The 21226-nt window shown below is 41.5% G+C and overlaps 1 protein-coding gene across 6 annotated transcripts in view; it reads left to right on the forward strand.

Annotated features, from left to right (window-relative positions):
* Positions 1–376: 376 nt before the first annotated feature.
* Positions 377–21226, forward strand: part of RBMS2 (RNA binding motif single stranded interacting protein 2) — a 49957-nt gene continuing 29107 nt past the window's right edge. Inside the window, exons 1-3 of one of the 6 annotated variants that reach the window (XM_079775151.1) lie at positions 377–686; positions 815–877; positions 1854–1940. In XM_079775151.1, the coding sequence (XP_079631277.1) occupies positions 1875–1940 (66 nt within the window). In that variant the 5' untranslated portion in view covers positions 377–686; positions 815–877; positions 1854–1874. Of the gene's footprint in view, positions 687–814; positions 878–1706; positions 1941–21226 lie in introns of those variants that run through there. The other 5 variants (XM_079775150.1, XM_079775153.1, XM_079775152.1 and 2 more) reach the window with 5 other exon arrangements.

Consider the following 21226-nt stretch of genomic DNA (forward strand, 5'->3'; position numbering starts at 1 on the left):
TATTAGAATTTTTAAAAAATCATATTAGGTTGACTGCCATTATAAATCAGGCCTTAAAGTTTAAGGTTTTTGTACTATATCTCAGGCTACGGAAGAAAACATTAACTAAGGGCCTAACTAGCCAGGATAACTTGGTATCTAATGAATGAGGATCTCGGAGGGTAGAAAAGGGGCTTTAAAAAAAAGGTGTCCCTGAGCGATGCCTCTATTAACTTACTTACTGCAGTGGCTGCTGTGCTCCCAGTCTCCGTTGCATTTCCCACATTGAGGCCGTTCCCACCCTTCCGGTGTCCCCGGAGCTGAGCAGGCACTTCCTGTCCCATTGGAAATGAAAGTTAGAGATGGGGGTGTGCTATGTGTGTATTTACTCTGCAGAATGTTAGTACTGTCTGTCCTGTTATCACAGCAAAAAAAGTGACAGGAAAACCGAGATTGGGACTTCGTTTAAGGGAGGGTTTGGGCTGAATGGTTGTTGTGGCAAAGCAGACAGGGTGAATTTATGTCTTAGGAGAATTCCATGATGGCAGCAAGGTGGCCTGGAGAAGGGATTTGAAGGCCTTCATTCCACATCCCTGCTCCACTTGGACTGGTGGGAGTTCCTGGGTAGCATTCTTGCATCTTTGGTTTTCTACAGGTGTCTTCTCTGGTGAAGGACAGTCTACTGGACGTTCCTTTGAAACTTAGAGGTGAGTGTTGCTGCAGCTGTGTTAGGTTCTTGACTCTCAATGTGTGTTCTTCCTCTCTAAGAACTTTATAATTTCATTCTTGGTGAAGCATATGCTTTTTAAATAGTTTTTTTGGTTTTTTTCTACAGCCCAGAGACAACTTGAAGCAAACATCTCTGTGAACTTCAGTTTGGGCATAAATTCCAGGTTTGGTGAGTACCTCTGGCTGTTTCCGCTTCATGGCCTGTGGAGACTAGGAAACAGTGAGATAAACAGTCAAATAAAATAGCTGAAGAAAGCATGAGGCATCATTTCCCAGGAAAGCCAGGGGGAAAGGAGAAACACGAGGTACTGAGTTTGATGACATAGTCTGGTTTGGTGATTCCTTCCCAGGTGTGGAGTCATACCTGTAGGAATCTGAAAAGCAGTGAGAGGCATCAGCCCATTAGCATGAGGAGTAGAACTGCCCAAGGACATGGAGCTAGTCATTTCCCATATTCTGTTTTGCTTTCCTCTGCTCTTTGGCGAGCCCTCCTGTTTGTTTTTTCTTCATGTGCTAAGGTCACTGTAAATATAAAGGGTGTGTGTGTGTGGGGGGGGGGGGGGGGGTCCTGAGCTCGCCTCACGTGTTCTTAGTATGGTTTTCTTCACACGTTCTCCAAGGTAGGGTCCCGGTGGACAAGCTTGAGATCTTACAGCTGGTATCTAAGGGGAAATAATCCTCATGGTCTTTTCGTGAGAGTCAGAACTTGTTCATAGAGGAAAGGGGGTGGAATGGAAAGGGCAGACCTAAGAACTTTTCTTTTTGCTTCAACTACTAAGCCTGTGAAAAATTAAAAAATAACATCTTGGGCATTAGGACCCAGTGGTAGTGCCTCATTCAGACTCTGGGTTAACTTCTCCCAGTGACGTCAACAGGCAGCCCAAGCTCATTCTTTACCCCCACCCCCTCATTTTTCTCCCTCTTGCTCCTTTTCTCTCCCTTTCTCCTCCCCCTCACTTTACTCTCTCCCTCCCTCCTTCCCCTCCTTCCCTCCCTCCCTCTCCCTCTCCCCCTCTCCCCCTCTCCCTTTCTCTCCTTTCCTTCTCTCTCTCTCTCTCTCTCTCTCTCTCTCTCTCTCTCTCTCTCTCCCTCTCCCTCTCTCCTCTCTCCCTCTCTCTTCCCTCCCTGTCCCTCTCCTCTCTTAGCTCCCTAATATTAAAGAGAAAATGCTGCTATCAGTGACTTCCAGACCTGGGATTTCGACTTTTGGCTATAACAAGAACAACAAAAAGGTAGGGAAAGTGCTTTTTTTTGGAATTCAGCTACTTCCTTTTCTGGGGATCCGGGAGTGCTCTTGGCTTCAACATTCTCCTTAAGTCAGGAAAAGGATTTCTTTTCTCATCTCAGCACCTCTCTCTTTTCTACCACTTTCTGGCATCTTTTCTCACCTGGTTCTGAAGTTCCAGGAATTTACAGTCTTTGTAAGTGAGGCCCGAGAAGGCAGGGGAATTAAAAACAAGTTTTTATCTTTGAGAAATGAAGTTAGTTTGACTTCCTGCTGATATACCTAATCTCCACAGGGATAACATGTCATCCCAGACCCTGGCCCCTGGCCCACGCCCCTCCACTATTATTTTCTTCTTGATTAACTGTTTCTATTCTCCCCACCTCACCTTCCTTCCTACCCATCTGACCAGCATTATCAAGTAGCAGAAATATAGTTGGTGAAATCACAACAGTTTCATCAAGAACTGGGTATACTTTTCTAGAGGAGACCTTACCCCACCCAGCCTGAAGGGAAGGAGCCTTAGGAGAAGACATACTTTAGGGTTAAGGCAGAAAGGTCTGTGATTCTTTGGGTTTTGCTGGTGCTTTGAGATCTGTGGATAGCCAGGCTCAGCAGGGATCCTTGGAGTCTTTGGGATTAACCAGAGGCCACCAAAAAGTTATCTTTGCTGGGACCCATAGGCCCTCTGGAGAGAGATGGACATCATGCCAACATTTGCTAAGGAATATCCTTGGCAGGTTTTTTTTTGTTTTTTTTTTTTTTACATTTCAGGGCATACAGTGCTGATTGGGGGAACTTCACGCTGTAAGAGAAAGACCCTTTACCCTCTCAGTGTTGTAGCTGTTCTTTGAAGAAAATGATACCGTAGACATTTAGGGATCTTTTGATCATCTGTTGGAGAGTTGGAAGTGGGGAAGGATTCCTGCTGCTTTCTCATAGACCTAAAGAGACTATTACAGGTAGATTGACACAGAGTGTGTGATCAAGGCAGTGGGTGAAATGTTTAGACCCAAGACATTTAGCGTTAGTTTGTGGGTGTTAGTTTATATGGTGTTCATTCTGTTTATATCCTTGAAAAAATCGGGGTCTGTTGTTGGTTATTTACATACACACATATTTATAACACATACACACACCTTGTATATGATTTTGATAGAGGGATAGTTCATCTGTCTTTAGTCTTCAAATCTTATATAGGACGATATGAAAATTTCCTTCCTAATTTTCCCCCTCCAAGTCTCTCCAGTTAACCAGACCCATTAAAATGAAGTAAAATGAATTACAGGAATTAGTTTTTTTTCCCTCCTAGGGGTTTCATGTATTTGATGCTATCTAAATCTCTTTTTCTTAGCTCTCTACTCCCTCCTCCACTTGTAGTATATTAAAAAAAATTGAACCATCTTCTAAATCTAGGATAGTGTAGGGGACAAAGAGGTATGCTTATGGGTTTATATTTAAATCTTATATCTCTTCTTGATAACTTGTAAGGCTTGAGAAGCAATTCAGGAAACATTGGTGGGGGGTAGGGTAGATACATACTTGCTAATATATTTGTCAAGAATTCTTTGGGTTCTTACACGTCAATGTTATGATATCACTATGTGACTATATATATGATTCCTTGTGTGTATGTGTAGGTTTGTGACTATTTGATATATTTAGACCAAAGCATTACTACATTGTTCTTTGTTTTTTGTGATGAAATATAGGGTTTAATGTGTTCACTTCTCTTTTGGGGAGAGTGTTCTGGATGAATTTGCTCATGTAATTTGTGCATTTTTTGTGTGTGTGTTAATCCTCACATGAGGATATTTTTTCCATTGCTTTTCAGAGAGAGTGGAAGGGTGGGGGGAGAGAGAGAGAGAAACATCGATGTGAGACAGACACAGAGACACATCGACTGGTTGCCTCCCCCACAGTCTGAAGGAGGGGGTGCCCTTGACCGGGGAATTGAATCCTCAAACCCTTGACCCTTCAGTATGCACACTGATGCTTTAACCACTGACCCACACCAGCCAGGGCTAATTTGTGCATTTTTATACCCAAGGTATAATTTTAAAAATAACTTATTAATTTTTAGTAGTAAATATAAGACATGTCAATTTCAAAAAACTTAAGCATAAAGAGGTTTATAAAATTAAAAGTCAAGACCTCCCTTCATGTCCTGAAGTTTATTACCCAAATCTCACCCTCATGGAAAATAACTGGCAGCAGTTTGGTATATGTATCCTACCAGACTTTCTATGACAAGGTAAAGTTATAATTTTATGTTGGCTTATTTGCCATTTCTATTAAGAATTCAGTTTCTTGCCTGGATGGCGTGGCTCAGTAATTGAGCATCGACCTATGAACCAAGAAGTCACGGTCCGATTCCTGGTCAGGGCACATGCCTGGGTTGTGCCCCAGTGTGGGGTGTGCAGGAGGCAGCTGATCAATGATTCTCTCTCAACATTGATGTTTCTATCTCCCTTTCCCTCTCCCTTCCTCTCTGAAATCAATAAAATTATATTTAAAAAATAAAAGAATTCAGTTTCTCAAGTAGAACAAGTCTAGGTAATAAAGTTCTTGGGCATGTCAAAAATGTTTTAAAAATTGAAAGAACAATCAAACTCTAAACTTCTGAAAAAGTACAAATTATAAAATATCTGCTTTAAACAAAAACACACAGAGACCAACGGAACGGAATTGAGAGCCCAGAAATAAACCTACACATATATGGGCAGTTAATTTACGATAAAGGAGCCGAGAATACACACTAAGTGGTGTTGGGAAAACTGGACAGCCACATGCAAAAGAATAAAACTAGATCACTATCTTATACCACACACAAAAATCAACTCAAGATGGATTAACGACTTGAATGTAAGACCTGAAACAATAAAATACATAGAAGAAAACATAAGTACTAAGCTTCTGGACAATGGTCCACAGTGGTGTTTTTTGAATTCGACTCTAAAGGCAAAAGAAACAAAAGCAAAAATAAATGAAATGGGTCTCCATCCAACTAAAAAGCTTCTGCACAGCAGAGGAAACCATCAACAAAACAAAAAGGCAACTACCCAAGTGGGAGAAGATTTTTTCTTTTTTTGGAGATGATATTTCCAATTAGAGGTTAATACCAAAACATATAAAGAACGCATAAAACTTGCTCACTTCAGCGGCACATATACTAAAATTGGAATGATATAGAGAAGATTAGCATGGCCCTTGCACAAGGATGACACGCAAATTCATGAAGCATTCCATATTTAAAAAACAAAAAAGAACTCATACAACTCAACAGCAAAAAAATAAATAATCCGAATAAAAAACAGGCAGAGGATCTGACTAGATATTTTTTCAAGCAAGACATACAGATGGCAAACAGACATATGAAAAGATGCTCAGCACCACTAATTATTAGGGGAATGCAAATCAAAACAACACATGTATAATTCCTAATAAAGGCAGATTTTTTCCCTCAGGATGTGGTATTTTTGTTTATTTGTTTGTCTGAATCCTTACCTGAGGATATTTTTCCATTGGTTTTCAGAGAGAGTGAAAGGGAGAAAGAAAGACAGAGAGAGAAAGATTGATGGGAAAGACACACACCCAATCCTTGCCTTTGCACACACCCCGACCAGGGCTGGGGATCACGAGCCTGCAGCCTCAGTACATGCCCTTGACTGCAACTGAACCCAGGACCCTTCAGTCCCCAGGCCTGATGCTCTTTCTGCTGAGCCAAACCGGCTAGGGCAGGATGCAGTGCTGAATATCCATTCCTTTCTTTGGAATTAAAATAGTCACAGAAGGGGGGAAATGTGGATTTCAACGAGATTTTCTGTAAAATAATGTGGTACTTTAAATCTATTTTAATAGTCTTCAATTAATCTTAGTTCATTAAAAAAAAAGAAGGCTGAAGTAGAAAGATCTGTGTTCTAGGGTCTCAGCACTGTTTCTTCAATGTTGGAAAGAGTTGCCTCAGTAGAGATTTGAAGGTAGGTGAGATTGAAAGAGGAAATGTTTGGGACTAAAGGAATTTCAGACTTGTAAAGGGCTTAACCACGCCTTCCCTGACATCATCTTCCTGGCATGTGTTATTATACTTTAACTCCTCAGAGCATCAACAATCATTTCCTTTGGAAAAAAATAAAAGGGACTGGGATAATTTGCCTTTTCCAACCTATTTTGCATAAATTTCTGTTTTCTCTTGATCTTATATTGAAAAATCAATGGAGAGTGGGAGGCAATGATGAGAGTAAGACTGACTGGTGGGTGCCCTGGCTTAGTTTGGCTCAGTGGATGGAGGGGACCCAGGTTCGATTCTGGTCAAAGGGACATGTCTGGGTTGTGGGCTTGATCCCCAGTAGGGGTCATGCAGGAGGCAGCCGATCAATCATCACTGATGTTTCTCTTTCTCTACCTCTTCCTTCCTCCTTGAAATTCTCTCTACCTCTTTCTTCCTCTTGTAGAGGCCCGGTACATGAATTTCTGCACGGGTAGGGTCTGGCCAGCCCGCCCCGATTGGGGCTGATTGGGCTGGACTGGCAGGGGGGAGGGGGCGTGGGTGGTTGGCCAACCCCACTCCCTATTGGTGTGAGGGTCTGATTGGGGGTGGGGCCGGCCAGGGAGAGGGGCCGAGGGCAGTTGGCAAGCCGGCCCTGCCCCCTGGTTGAACTCTTGGTCGAACTCCCAGTCGAGGGGACAATTTGCATATTAGCCTTTTATTATATAGAATAAAAGGCTGACTGGTGGGCTTTGCCAGATCTTTACTCTTTCAGAAGCTTGAGTTACCTGAAATTTTTAGAGTTTACTCAAGAGAAAAGAAAATGAGAAGCACTACTGGTGGGAATGCAGACTGGTGCAGCCACTGTGGAGAACAGTATGGAGTTTCCTCAAAAAACTGAAAATGGAACTCCCATTTGACCCAGTAATCCCACTCCTGGGAATATATCCGAAGAAACTAGAAACACCAATCAGAAAGGATATATGCACCCCTATGTTCATAGCAGCACAATTTACAATAGCTAAGATTTGGAAACAGCCTAGGTGCCCGTCAGCAGATGACTGGATCAGAAAACGGTGGTACATCTACACAATGGAATACTATGCTGCCATAAAAAGAAGGAATTCTCATCATTTGCAGCAACCTGGATGGAATTGGAGAACATTATGCTAAGTGAAATAAGCCAGTCAATGAAAGAAAAATACCACATGATCTCACTCACTTATGGATAATAAAGAACATTATAAACTGATGAACAAAAAGATAGATACAGAGACAGTAAAGCAACAAACAAACTTTCAAATTACAGGGGGAAAGTTAGGGAGAGGTGGGGGAGATAAGAAATCAAACGAAGGACTTGTATGCATGCATATAAGCATAAACAATGAACGCAAAACTCTGGGGGGTGAGGGCATGTATGGGTGTGGGGTGGGGGGGGGCAATGGTAAGATATGTACACATATAATACCTCAATAAAAAAAAAGAAAAGAAAAAAAAAAGAAAATGAGAAGCACTACTATAAATTGTTTATAGTTCAGACAAGGAGAGAGAAATTTCTTTTGTTTACTACATTGTCATCTAGTTTCCATCAAATTAAATTTAGTAGAACTGTGGACTAAGAACTTTTAGTTTTAACATCTTTTGACTGGGGGCAGTTATCAGTAATACAAATAACTCAGTTGGTTAAAGTTTAGTGGTAATGTCTTTCCATTGATCCTCCTTTCCTGTTTTTGCACTATTACACAAATTTATGGTCTCATTACAGATTATCTTTACTTTGATAATAAATGTCTAGCATGATCTCCTTACCTCCTATTTCTCTGCCCCTAATCCTTGCCCCCAGGTAATTTTATACCTGCTGCCAGAACAACCTTCCAACATTCCAGTAGTCTAGTGCTGAGCATTTCTTGTATAAAACCTTTAAAACAATTTTTTTTTATTGATTTCAGAGAGGAAAGGACAGGGAGAGAGAGAAACATCGATGATGAGAATCATTGATCAGCTGCCTCCTGCATTCTCCCCCTCCGCCCCCTGGAGATCTAGCCTGCAACCCGGGCATGTGCCCTGACTGGGAATTGAACCGTGACCTCCTGGTTCATAGGTAGACGCTCAACCACTGAGCCATGACAGCTGGGCTGTATAAAAACTTTTAATGACTATATACTAGTAGTACCTGCTAAACAAAGTTCAAATCCTTAGCCTAGTACTCACTATTGATCTAGCCTTTCCTTATCTTCCCCATCTACCCCCATTAACTACAAAAACCAGGGAAAAGAAAGAATTGCAACCCAGTACATGCAGACATGGCAAACTACACTGCCCTGTATGCCAAGATGGAGAGGTACTTATAGAGAGGAAAAAGGAAGTTAAGGGGAGGGGCAGATACAACCATAGAGTTTCATTTAAGCATTGAGTTCTTCCTGTAGGGTGTTCTCTCTCTCTCTCTCTCTCTCTCTCTCTCTCTCTCTCTCTCTCTCTCTCTCTCTCTCATATATTTTTATTGATTTCAGAGAGGAAAGGAGAAGGAGAGAGAGATAGAAACATCAATGATGAATCAGCTGCCTCCTGCACACCCCACACTGGGGATCGAGCCTGCACGCCGGCCTGGTTCTCTTGATGCCATAGAATGCAAGAACTCATCTCATAAGCCCAACTCCTTCCGCAGATCCTCCCAAATGATCAGGTTCATTAAGTCTCAGTCATAATCTTCATCATTCTCCATGATTCCATATATTCACCCTGGTTTAGCCAGTTGTGTTACCTGTAGTTCTCTGGATATATCCTTTGATTGTTGGTTTATATTCCTCATTCTATAAGAAAATATGCTGTAAAATAAAAATATAGGTAAGAAATGGGACAGGGAAAATAAAGATTAGAATAAGAGGTCAGCTGGAATTAAATGCAAATGTGCAAACCATAATTTTATCCTGAAAGATGAAGATGGAAGAGTAGTCACTGATTTTGTCAGTGTGAGGGTGGTTGGTGACTTTAACAAACCATTTGAGAGTGGGGAGCAAAAAGCAAGGTCGGGGTGGGTTGATGAGTGAAACAAGGTAAGGAAGTATACATGGGGTGTGTACAGACCAATCTTTTAAGAACTTTGATGAAGATGGAGAGCAGAACCCAATTAAAAAATGGGCTAAAGATCTGAATAGATATTTCTCCAAAGAAGATCTATAAGTAGCCATGAAAAGATGCTCAGCATCATTAGCCATTGAAGAAATGCAAATCAAAACCACAATGAGCTGTCACTTCACACTCTCCAGGATGGCTGTAATAAAGAAGACAGGTAGTAATGTAGAATGATTGGACCCTTCATACACTGCTGGTGGGAATGCAAAATGGTTCCGTTTCTTTGGAAAGCTGTTTGGCATTTCCTTAAAAGGTTAAATACACTTGTAGGTATATACCCAAGAGAAATTAAGATGTATGTGCAGGGGCATGCTGGTAGTGGCGCCAGAGAATAGTGAGAAGGCCGCTGAGGAGTGCGAAACAGCAGGCGATGGTCCCACCTGATGGCTGAGACATTCAGTCCACTGGAAAGTATGAGTGATTCCAGGCCGCAGTCGCTGTTCTTCATCGCACTTCTGGGTTTGCAGGAGCTCTGTGCTGTCAGGATAACATTGCACAATGAGGTGGCGGATCCTGAGATTAGGAGTACACAAATAAGATGTGCAGGCAATTTGCTGTTTTTGCACCCAGCTATTCTTGCATCACCAGTGCCTGGGATATTTAGCCAAATTTGGGTGGTGATGGCAATACCATTTTATAAAGCTGGAAAACTTAATGGCTATATTGAAAAATATGGATATACGGTGGAGGCACCGCAAAGAATAATTCCTGTAATTCTTCAAAAACGGCCTTTTATATTCACTCACGGCTAGACTTGCTCCAGCCTGGAATAAAACTGGCTATCTCTTAGTACAATAAATAAATAAATAAAATATGTCTACACAAAACCTGTATACCAATATTCAAAGCAGCATTGTTTATCATAGTCCAGAAGTGGAAACCACCCAAATATTTCTCAACTGATGAATGGATAAATAAAATGTTGCATATACCCATACAATGGAATTTTTAATTTTATTCAACAATAAAAAGGAATGGAGTACTGATACATTCTACAGAATGGATAACCCTGAAAACATTATGCCAGTGAAAGAAGCCATTCACAGAAAAACACATATTTTATATTTTCATTTGTGTGAAACATCCAGAATAGGCAAATTCACAGAGACAGCAGATCAGTGGTTGCCTAGGTCTTTGGGAAGGGGGGTGGTTGGAGGGAAATGGGGGTGACTGGTAATAGTGGGTAATGGGTTTCTTTTTAGGATAATGAAAATGTTCTAACTTTTTAAAAAATATGTTTTTATTGATTTGAGAGAGAGGGGGGAGAGAGAGAGAAACATCAATTGGCTGCCTCCTGCACACCCACTACTGGGAATCAAACTGGCAAGCTCTTGGTGTGTGGGATGATGGTCAACCACCGAGACACACTGGCCAGGGCGAAACTGTTCTAAAATTGATTGTGGTAATGGTTACACAACTCTGTGATCTAAATACCATTGATTTATACTTGAAATGGGGTAATTACATGGAATATAAATTATACATCAATACAATTATTTTTTATAAGATGGGGAGCAGAGGAATGAGGTAAAGGCTGGCAGAGGATGGGGATGGTGTTGAGAGAATTTTCTTAAAGATGGGAGATAAAGGCTGGTGTGGCTTAGTGGGTGAGCATTGACCCAGGAACCAGGAGGTCACCGGTTCAATTCCTGGTCAGGGCACATGCCCAGGTTACGGGCTCAATCCCCAGGAGGGGGCCTGCAGGAGGCAGCCAATTGATGATGTTTCTCTCTCATCGATGTTTCTATCTCTCCATCCTTCTCCTTTCCTCTCTCTCTAAAAAAAAAAAAAAAAAAAAAAAAAAAAAAATCAATAAAAACACATTTTTTAAAAAAAATCTTTAAAAAAGATGGGAGATAGATATGGAAGCCAAAATATAAAAAGAATCGTGACAAGTTCCACTTATTTTCCAAATGTATGTCTATATTCCTATCCCTCCCACTCTCTGGTCCTTTGGTTGATGTGCCTTATGTATTCAGCCTCCGGTTCTTTTGCTGTTTCTTCCTTTTGGAATGGCCTTTTTGTTCATTTATGCGCTCCACCCACATTCATTAAACAGCTGCAACGTGTTAGTGTTAGGCGTTGGGGCTAGACAAGGTTGTGGCCCTTTAAGAGCTCACAGTCAAAATTGTCTTGCAAAACCCTGCCTATCTCTTTAAGTTCAGCTGAAATGTTACCTTTTCTGTAAAGCATCTCCAAAATCTTCACCTCCAGCCCCAAAGGAGGCCTCTTTCTCTGAGTCTCCATAATACTTGGTACTTCTCTTAAGGTATTTATGTAATGTTGCCTTGTATGAGAATCATTCAGGTGATTGTTTTATCTTCATGGCTGGAGTGTGTACTCTGTAAAGGTTATTCAGTTTATTGTTATCCAGAACATCGGATACAGCCTCTTCAGCCAATGTAGTAGTTATTTTAAAAATACATCCTGCCTTGGCCAGTGTGGCTCAGTTGTTTGGGCAGGGTTCCGTCGGGCACCGAAAGGTTGCTAGTTTGATTCCCCGTCAGGGCACATGCCTGGGCTTCAGGCTCCATCCCCAGTGGGGGACATGCAGGAGGCAGCCAATCGATGTTTCACTCTCACATTGATATTTCTCTCTCCCTCACCCTTCCTCTCTCTCTAAAAATCAATAAAAAAAAATTAAAAGGCTATTAAAATATATCCTAGTAAGTGTAATTCAGTTAATGTTAGGCATTAAATTTATATTAAGCAAAGAGGGCAGTATTATATTCTATATAAAATGTGAAATGAAATGTGGACTTAGAGCTGAGTTTAAATGTGGCTTTTGTCACTTAAAAGCCATGACCTAGTTCCAAATTTCTTAGGCTCCCTGACCTTGCATCCTTCATTGTAAAGTACTGATATCCTTTACTGGGTTATTTTGAGGATGAGTAATATTTATTTTTATTTTTAAAAAACATGTTTTTAGCCCTAGCCAGTTTGACTCAGTGGATAGAGCATTAGCCTGTGGGCTGAAGGGTCTCGGGTTTAATTCTGGTCAAGGGCATGTACCTCCGTTGCTGGCTCAATCCCCTGGCATGTGCAGGAGGCAACCAATCAATGTGTCTCTCTCACATTGATGTTTCTCTCTCTCTCTCTCTCATTTCCCCTCCTTCCATTCTCTCTAAAAATCAATGGAAAAATATCGTTGGGGGAGGATTAACAGCAACAAAAAATATGTTTTTATTGGAGAGAGGGAGAGAGAGACATTGATCACCTGCCCCCTACTGGGGATGGAGCTGCAACCCTGAACAGGAATGGAACCAGTAGCCTGACCAGGAATCCAACCAGTGACCTCTTGGTGCAGAGGACGATGCTCAACCAACTAAGCCACACCAGCCAGGGTCAGGGCCAGTAATATTTATACTTTAATCACACTAGTGGCCCTGCGCATGAATCCGTGCGCGAGTAGCTCGCTGCCACTTGCCTCAGCTGGCTGCCCCGCCCACCACTGCGGTAGCTCTCCACGGCTCATAGCTTGCTGCCCCGCCCTCCTGTAGTTCTCCGCCCTCCTGGTGATCGGTCGTTAAGCATCACCACGTAACGACCATTTGCATATTACCTCTTTCTTATATAGGATACCAGCATGTAAATAGATTGTTATTTCTTTTACCAAAAAACCCTTTTTCTTGATACCATTTCTTCCTGCTGCTGCCTCACTTCTCCTCTTCCCTTTATTTATTTTTAATATATTTGTATTGATTGAAGAGAATAAGGGAGAGAGAGAGAGGAAGGGAGAGAGAGAGAGAGAGAGAGAGGGAGAGAGAGAGAGAGAGAGAGACATCAATGATGAGAAAGAATCATGGATCAGCTGCCTCCTGCACGCCCCACACTGGGGATCAAGCCTGCAACCTGAGCATGTGTCCTGACCCGGAATCGAACCGTGACCTCCTGGTTCATAGGTCAACGCTCAACCCCTGAGCCTCACTAGCCGAGCTCCTTTTTTTTTTTTTTTTTAAATACTCATCTGAGGATGTGTTTTTCTTTTTTCTTTTTTAAAAAAAACATATTTTATTGATTTTTTACAGAGAGGAAGGGAGAGGGATAGAGAGTTAGAAACATCGATGAGAGAGAAACATCGATCAGCTGCCTCCTACACACCCCCTACTGGGGATGTGCCCACAACCAAGGTACATGCCCTTGACCAGAATCGAACCTGGGACCCTTCAGTCTTTAAGGCTGAGGATGTGTTTTTCATTGGTTCTAGAGAGAGAGGAAGGGAGAGGGAGAGAGAAACATCAATTGGTGCCTCCCTTATGCACCCTGATGGGGATTGAACCTACAACCTAGGTGTGTGCTCTGACTGGGAATGAAACCCACGACCATTTGGTGCATGGGACGACACTCTAACCAACTGTGCTACACCGCCAGGGCAGACTTCCATATTCTTTTTCTGTTGTTGTTACTCCTCACCCAAGTATATTTCCATTGCTTTTTAGAGAGAGTGGAAGGAGGGAGGGAGGGGTGGAGAGGGAGAGAAACACTCCTGCACACACACCAACCGAGCTGGGGATCTAACCTGCAACCCAGGTATGTGCCCTTGACCAGGAATTGAACCTGGGCCCTTTGGTGCTTGGGCTGGTGCTCTAACTACAGAGCCACACCGGCCAGTGCCAGACCTTCAGTCTTTTTTTTTTTTTAATCTTTATTGTTGAAATCAGACTTTCATATTCTTATTTATTTTATTTTATTTTATTGATTTTTTACAGAGAGGAAGGGAGAGGGATAGAGAGCTAGAAACATCGATGAGAGAGAAACATCGACCAGCTGCCTCCTGCACACCCCCTACTGGGGATGTGCCTGCAACCATTGTACATGCCCTTGCCCGGAATCGAACCTGGGTCCTTTCAGTCCGCAGGCTGACGCTCTAGCCACTGAGCCACACCGGTTTCGGCAAGACTTTCATATTCTTGAATGGTCAGTTCTTAACCCTCATCTTGCTTAACCTGTTATCAACACTTGACACAGTTCCTTGGTCACCCTGTTCCTTAAAACATGTTCTTGCCCTAGCCGGTTTGGCTCGGTGGATAGAGCGTCGGCCTGTGGACTGAAAGGTTCCGGGTTCGATTCTGGTCAAGGGCACATACCTTGGTTGTATGCGGGAGGCTACCAATAGATGTGTCTCTTTCACATCGATGTTCCTCTATCTCTCTGTCTCTCCCCTTCCCTTCCACTCTCTAAAAATCAATGGAAAAATGTCCTCTGGTGAGGATCAATCCCCTCAGAACAAACATACAAAAGCACACTTTCCTGATTGGGTTCACAGAACACCACGCTCCTCCTCCTCTAGTATTTGTGGCCTCTCTTCCTCAGGCTCCTTCCCCTGCAATCACCTGATCTCCAAACCTCGTAGACTCACTCCTTAGTTTTTCTGTCCACACTTCTCCCTTTCTCATTTTACTCCGTCTCGTAGCCTTAAATACCATCTGTATGCTGGTAACTCTCAAATGATATTCCAACCAGGGCTGCCCTCCTGCTTCCCAGACTCATATGTCTCATATCACAGTTGGCATCACCATTTAGATATTTATTAGACATTTGAAATTTAACATGATTAAAGCAGGGCTGCTGCCTGCGTTCTGCCTCTCCACCCTGCCAAACTGTCTTCTTCATCTCAGTAAATGGTAGCTTCGTTCTTGCTGGTACTCGGGCCAAAACCTTGACTTACCCATAATACCAGTACCTACTTTATGGATACATAGTTAATGGTCATTAAGGTGAGCAATTATAACGAAAATTACCTATGGAAGACATGACTCCATTCTCTTTATTCTTTTTGGCATATAAGGAAGTCAACAGTGCCTGTCGTCTTAAAAAAATAATAAAGAAAAAAGCTGCTCTAATTTCATGTCTCCTGCCAGTTACTGTCCCATTTTTTCTGATCCTTTTCATGATCAAGCTTTTTTTTGTTTAATCATTACTATCCTTTATTTATTTTTTTCAAAGAGTAAATTTATTTATTTATTTATTTATTTATTTATTTATTTATTTATTGTGATCAAGCGTCTTGAAAGAGTAGTTTCTATAGAGTATTTTTTTATTTTTTCCAATCCTCACCTGAGGATTTTATGGAGAGAGAGTGAGAGAGAAACATTGATGTGTAAAGGAAACATTGATCGGTTGCCTCTTGTAAGCCGCCCCCCTTCACCCCCGCCAAATCAGGGATCAAACCTGCAACCTAGATATGTTCTCTGATCAGAAATAGAACCTGAAACCTTTTTCTTTTGGTGTACAGGATGACACTCAACCAACTGAGCCACCCAACCAGGCTGTATTTGTTTTCAATTTATTTTATTTTATTTTGTATTTATTTTTTAATTTTGGTAAAATGTACATTACATAAAATTTACCATTTTTTTCATTTTTACACAACTTTTTAATTGAATTTATTGGGGTAATACTGGTTATTATTAATTTTATTAACCAATATTTTGGTTAATAAAATTATATAGGTTTCAGATATATAATTCTATAATATATCATCTGTATATTATATTGTGTGTTCACCACCCAAATCAAGTCTCCTTTCATCACCATTCCCCCCACCCCCAATTCCCCATTCCCTCTTCTACTCCCCACTCCCTTTCCTCTGGTAATAACCATACTGTTGTCTGTGTCTATGCATTTTGTGTGCGTGTGCTTAATCCCTTCACTTTTCCACCCAGCCCCGCACCCCTCTCCCCTCTGATAGCAGTCAGTCTATTGTCTATGAGTCTGTTTCTATTTTGTCTGTTAGTTTATTTTGTTCATTAGATTCCACATATAAGTGAAATCATATGGTACTTATCTTTCTTTGACTGGCTTATTTCACTTAGCATAATGTTCATTTTTTCCATTTTTAAGTGTACAGTATAGTAGTGTTAAGTACAATTTACTTGCATTGCTGTGCAACCAATCTCCAGAACTCTTTTCATCCTACATCTGTTATAAACAACTCCCCGCCCGCCCTCCCCCGCCCCCCCCCCCCCCCCCAGACTCTGGCAACCACTGTTCTGCTTTCTTTCTCTCTGAATTCTCTAAATGCCTCATATAAATGGAATCATATAGTATTTGTCTTTTTGCAATTGGCTCATTTCATTCAGTATAATGTCCTGAAGGTTCATCCATGTTGGTATATATGTCAGAATTTTGTTGCTTTTTTATTGATTGATTGATTTGAGAGAGAGAGAGAGAGAGAGAGAGAGAGAGAAATAGAGGGAGAGAGGGGGAGAGGAGAGAGAGAGAGAGAGAGAGAGAGAGAGAGAGAGAGAGAGAGAGAGAGATTGACCTACTGTTCTACCTATCCATGCATTCATTGGTTGATTCTTGTATGTGCCCAGACTGAGGATTGAACCCACAACCTTGGTGTGGCAGATGATGCTCTAACCAACTGTGCTTGCCCAGCCAGGACTAGAATTTCCTTGCTTTTTAAGGCTGAGCAATATTTTGTTGTATGTATATACCACATTTTGTTGATCCACTCATCTGTGAGGGACACTTGGGTTTCTTCCATCTTTTGGCTATTGTGAATAACGTTGCTATGAACATGGATGTACAAATATCTCTTCAAGACTCTGTTTTCAATTCCCTTGGGTATATTCCCAGAGGTGGAATTGCTGAATCATATGGTAATTCTATTTTTAATTTTTTGAGGAATCACCATATTTTTTTCCATAGCAGCTATACCATTTCACATTCCCATCAACAGTGCACAAGGGTTCTTCTGATTTTTCCACTCCTTGCCAACACTTATCTTCAGGTTTTTTTTATAGTAGCTATTCTAATGGATGTAAGATGGTATCTCGTAGTTTTGATTTGCATGTCTCCAATGATTAGTGATGTTGAGCATCTTTTCATGTACTTGTTGGCAGTTTGTATATCTTATTTTGAGAAATGTCTTTTTAAGTCCTTTGCCCATTTTTTAATGACTTGTTAAGTTGTTATTCTTTATCTATTGTGAATATTAACTTCTTAGCGGATATGTGACTTGCAAATATTTTTTCATTCTGCTCTTTACTCATGCTTGTGTTCTTTGAAGTATAGTTTTAATTTTGATATAGTTTAATTTATCATTTTTTCCTTCTGTTGTCTATGTTTTTGGTGTCATATCTAAGAAATTGTCAAATCCAGTTTCATGAAGCTTTCCCCCTATGTTTTCTTTCAAGAGTTTTCTAGTTTTAGCTTTTATGTGTAGGTCTTTGATCCATTTTGGCTTAGTTTTTGTATACAGTGTAAGGTTAGGGTCCAACTTCATTATTTTTTAATTCTTATTTTTTATTTTATTGATTTTAGAGAGAAGAAAAGAGAGAGAGAATCATTGACTTGTTGTTCCACTTATTTATGCATTCATTGGTTGATTATTTATTGTATGTACTCTGACCAGGGATTGAACCCAAAACCTTGGCATATTGGGACAATGCTCTAACCAACTGAGCTTCCTGGCCAGGGCCCGACTTCATTCTTTTGCAGGTGGATATGCAGTTTTCCCAATTCCATTTGTTGAAAAGACTTCCCCCCCATCAAATGGGGAAATAAACAATTCATAAGCTTTTAATAACGTGCTGTCCTAAGTAACATGCTAAAATCTCACACCCTCCTGCTCCATCCCGCCTGAAACATGAATCATCCCATTGTCCAGCGTATCCAGTCACTTAGTAGGCTTCTTGGTTAGGAGATTGACTGATTTGGTATTGCAGTGCTTGTGTTTAAGTAACCCGTATTTTACTCAATAATGGCCGAAAAGTACAAGAATAGTGATACTGGCAGTTTGGATATGCCAAAGAGAAATTGTAAAATGCTTCCTTGTAGTAAAAACATGAAAGTTATCAACTTAATAATAAAATTTTAAAAAATTGTATGCTGAAGTTGCTAAGATCTATAGTAAGAATGAATCTTCTGTCTGTGAAATTGTGAAGAAGGAAAAAGAAATTTATGCTGGTTTTGCTATTGCACCTCGATCTGCAAAAGTCACAGCCATAGTGCATGTTAAGTGCTTAATTAAATTTATGGGTGGAAGACCCACACAGAAAACGTGTTCTGATTGATGGGCCCGTGTTGTGCCAGGAAGCATTGAGCCTGTATGAAGACTTCAGGAGGGTATCCCCTGAAGTGAGTGACATTAAGCCACCTAATGCAAGGAATGGTTACACAGATTTAGGAATAGGTTTGGCCTGAAATACATAAAAATTATTAGAGAGAGAGAGAGAGAGGGAGGGAGGGAGGCCACATTCACGTAACTTTTATTGCAGCATATTGCTATAATTATTCTATTTTATTGGTTATTGTTGTTAATCTCTTACTGTGCATAATTTATAAATTAAACTTTATTACAGGTATGTATGTACAGAAAAAAGCATAGTATATATCGGGTTTGGTAGTACCCATTGGCATTAGGTATCCATGGGCATCTATCTCCCACAGATAAGGGGGGACTTCTATATTTTCTATTTTTTAATCTTTTACTTTCTGGGGTATTTATCTTCTGTTTACCTCCTACTCCTTCTATGGGTATTTTAAAAATATCTGCTATCATATTTTTAATGTCCAAGAACTTTTGTCTCTGTAAGTTCCTTTTATTTAAAAAAAATTTTTTTGCTTCATCAATGAAATATATTTGTTTAAAATTTTTGAGACTTTTTATTATTATTGAGTTTTTTTTCTTCTATTTTACCTCTTTTTCTTTTGAGTTTCTTTGCGGGGGCGGGGAGGGGGGTTCTGTTTGTTTTGGTCATTGACTTCAAAGGTTTTCCCTAAGTGTCTCATGCTCTCTGGTTGTTTAAGTGGAAGGTATTGACCAGAGGGAAGCCCTGCAGGGATGGGAAAACCTCACTAGAGGTGACCAAGCTGTTGCATGGGGACAGACCTGGAAGTCGTCATGTACAGAGTTTTCCTGTTGGGCTGACTGGGCTGGTCAGTTTTCCCAGAGAGAAACCCTCCAGTCCCCTAGGAGCGGTGCGGTTGGGGGCATGGCTGTGGGTGTTTTCAGTTTAGTACTTGTCGCCCTCAGCTGTGCGTAGTGGCTATAAACCCAGCGTTCCTCGGTGCAGCCTCCGCAAAGAGTAAACGAGTTGCCTTCTGGAGAGGAGGTAGAAGTAAGGCAGTGGTAGCCTGATTGCGTGGCTAACACGCCAGTCTTTTTAGGTACTTGGTGCCTCTAATTTCTTTTTTTTCCCCCCAGTATAAAATTATTAAATATTTTTGTTTGTTTGTTTTTAAAGGATTTTAAAAATCTTTATTGTTGAAAGTATTACATATGTCCCCTTTTCCCCCCATTGACCCCTTCTATACCACCTCCATTACCACCACCCCACCCCACCCCGGCCTTTATCACCCTATTGTCTGTGTCCGTGGGTTATGCATATCCTATATAATAAAGAGCTAATATGCAAATGGTTGTCACGCCCTCACACTATAACACCATAACAGCTCAGACACTCAACACTTGTGAGAGAGGAATGGGGACCAGCCAGGCTGTGGCCCGGGAGAGAAACAAGCCACCCGCCCCACAGTCCCAGGCGCCAGCGCCTGCAGCTGCGGCCTGGGCAAAGCTGGCTTGGGTCCTGAGTGCCTGCAGCCAGCCAGAGGGAGGGAAGCCCAGGTCCCAGGTGCCTGCAACCGGCCGGAGGAGGGAATCCTGGGTCCCAGGTGCATGGCAAGGAAGAGGTGATTAGGGATGATCAGACCAGCAGGGGGGCAGTTAGGGGCGATCAGGCAGGCAGAGGTGGTTAGGGGCGATCAGGCAGGCAGGCAGATGGGGTTAGGGATGATCAGGCAGGCAGGCAGGCGAGTGGTTAGGAGCCAGTGGTCCCGGATTGTAAGAGGCAGACATCCCCCGAGGGGTCCTGGATTGGAGAGGGTTCAGGCCAAGCTGAGGGACACAACCCTCATGCATGAATTTCGTGCACTGGGCCTCTAGTATACATATAAGATCTTAGGTTTATCTCTCCTCTCCCTCCCGCCTTTCCTCTAAGATTTGATAGTCTGGTTCATGCTTCTATGTCTCTGGATCTATTTTGTTCAACAGTTTATTTTGTTCATTAGAGTCCACATATGAGTGAGATCATGTGATTCTTGTCTTTCTCTGACTGGCTTATTTTGCTTAGCATAACCCTCTCCAGGTCCATCCAAGTTGTTGCAAATGGCAGAATTTACTTCTTCTTCTTCTTCTTCTTTTTTTTTTAAAAATATATTTTATTGATTTTTACAGAGAGGAAGAGAGAGGGATAGTTAGACACATCGATGAGAGAGAAACATGGATCAGGTGCCTCCTGCACACCCCCTACTGGGGATGTGCCCGCAACCAAGGTACATGCCCCTGACCGGAATCGAACCTGGGACCCTTCAGTCCGCAGGCCGAGGCTCTATCCACTGAGCCAAACCGGTTAGGGCTTCTTCTTCTTTTTTTAAAAAAATATTTTTTTATTGATTTCAGAGAGGAAGGGAGAGGGAGACAGAAACATCCATGATGAGAAAGAATTATTGATTGGCTGCTTCCTGCACACACACCGCCCCGCCTACTGGGGATCGAGCTCACAACCTGGACATGTGCTCTTGGCAGGAATCAAACCCAGGACCCTTCAGTCCCCAGGCCGACGCTCTATCCACTTAGCCAAACCAGCTAGGGCTTTACTTTTTTTTTAATGTCTGAATAATATCATATATATATATATATATATATATATATATATATATATATCACATTTTCTTTACCTATTTATCCATTGATAATGGGCACTTATGTTGTTTCCATGTCTTAGTTATTGTGGCTAATACTGCAATGAACATGGGAGTACAGATACCACTTAAGGTAGTGATTTCATCTCTTTAGGATATATACCCAGAAGTGGGATTGCTGGAACTGATGAAGTTCTATTTTTAATTTTTTGAGGAAGCTCATACTGTTTTTATTTTTTATTTATTTTTGTGGGTGTGGATGTGTGTTTGTGGGTGTGTAGGTCCAGACTGTTTTTAATTCTACATTCCCACCAATAGTGCTTCAGGACTCCCTTTTCTTCACATCTGTGCCAGCATTTGTTATTTCTTGTTTTTGTGTTTTAAAATAAGTCATTCTTACAGGGGCTGGGGATCAAACCTGCAACCCAGGTACATGCCCTTGACTGGGACTCGAACCTGCGATGCACTGTTGTGTGGGCTGATGCTCTAGCCACTGAGAACACCAGTCTGGGCACAAAGGA

The sequence above is a fragment of the Cnephaeus nilssonii genome (assembly GCF_951640355.1).
Source record: "Cnephaeus nilssonii genome assembly, chromosome: 6".
Lineage (NCBI taxonomy): Eukaryota > Metazoa > Chordata > Mammalia > Chiroptera > Vespertilionidae > Cnephaeus > Cnephaeus nilssonii.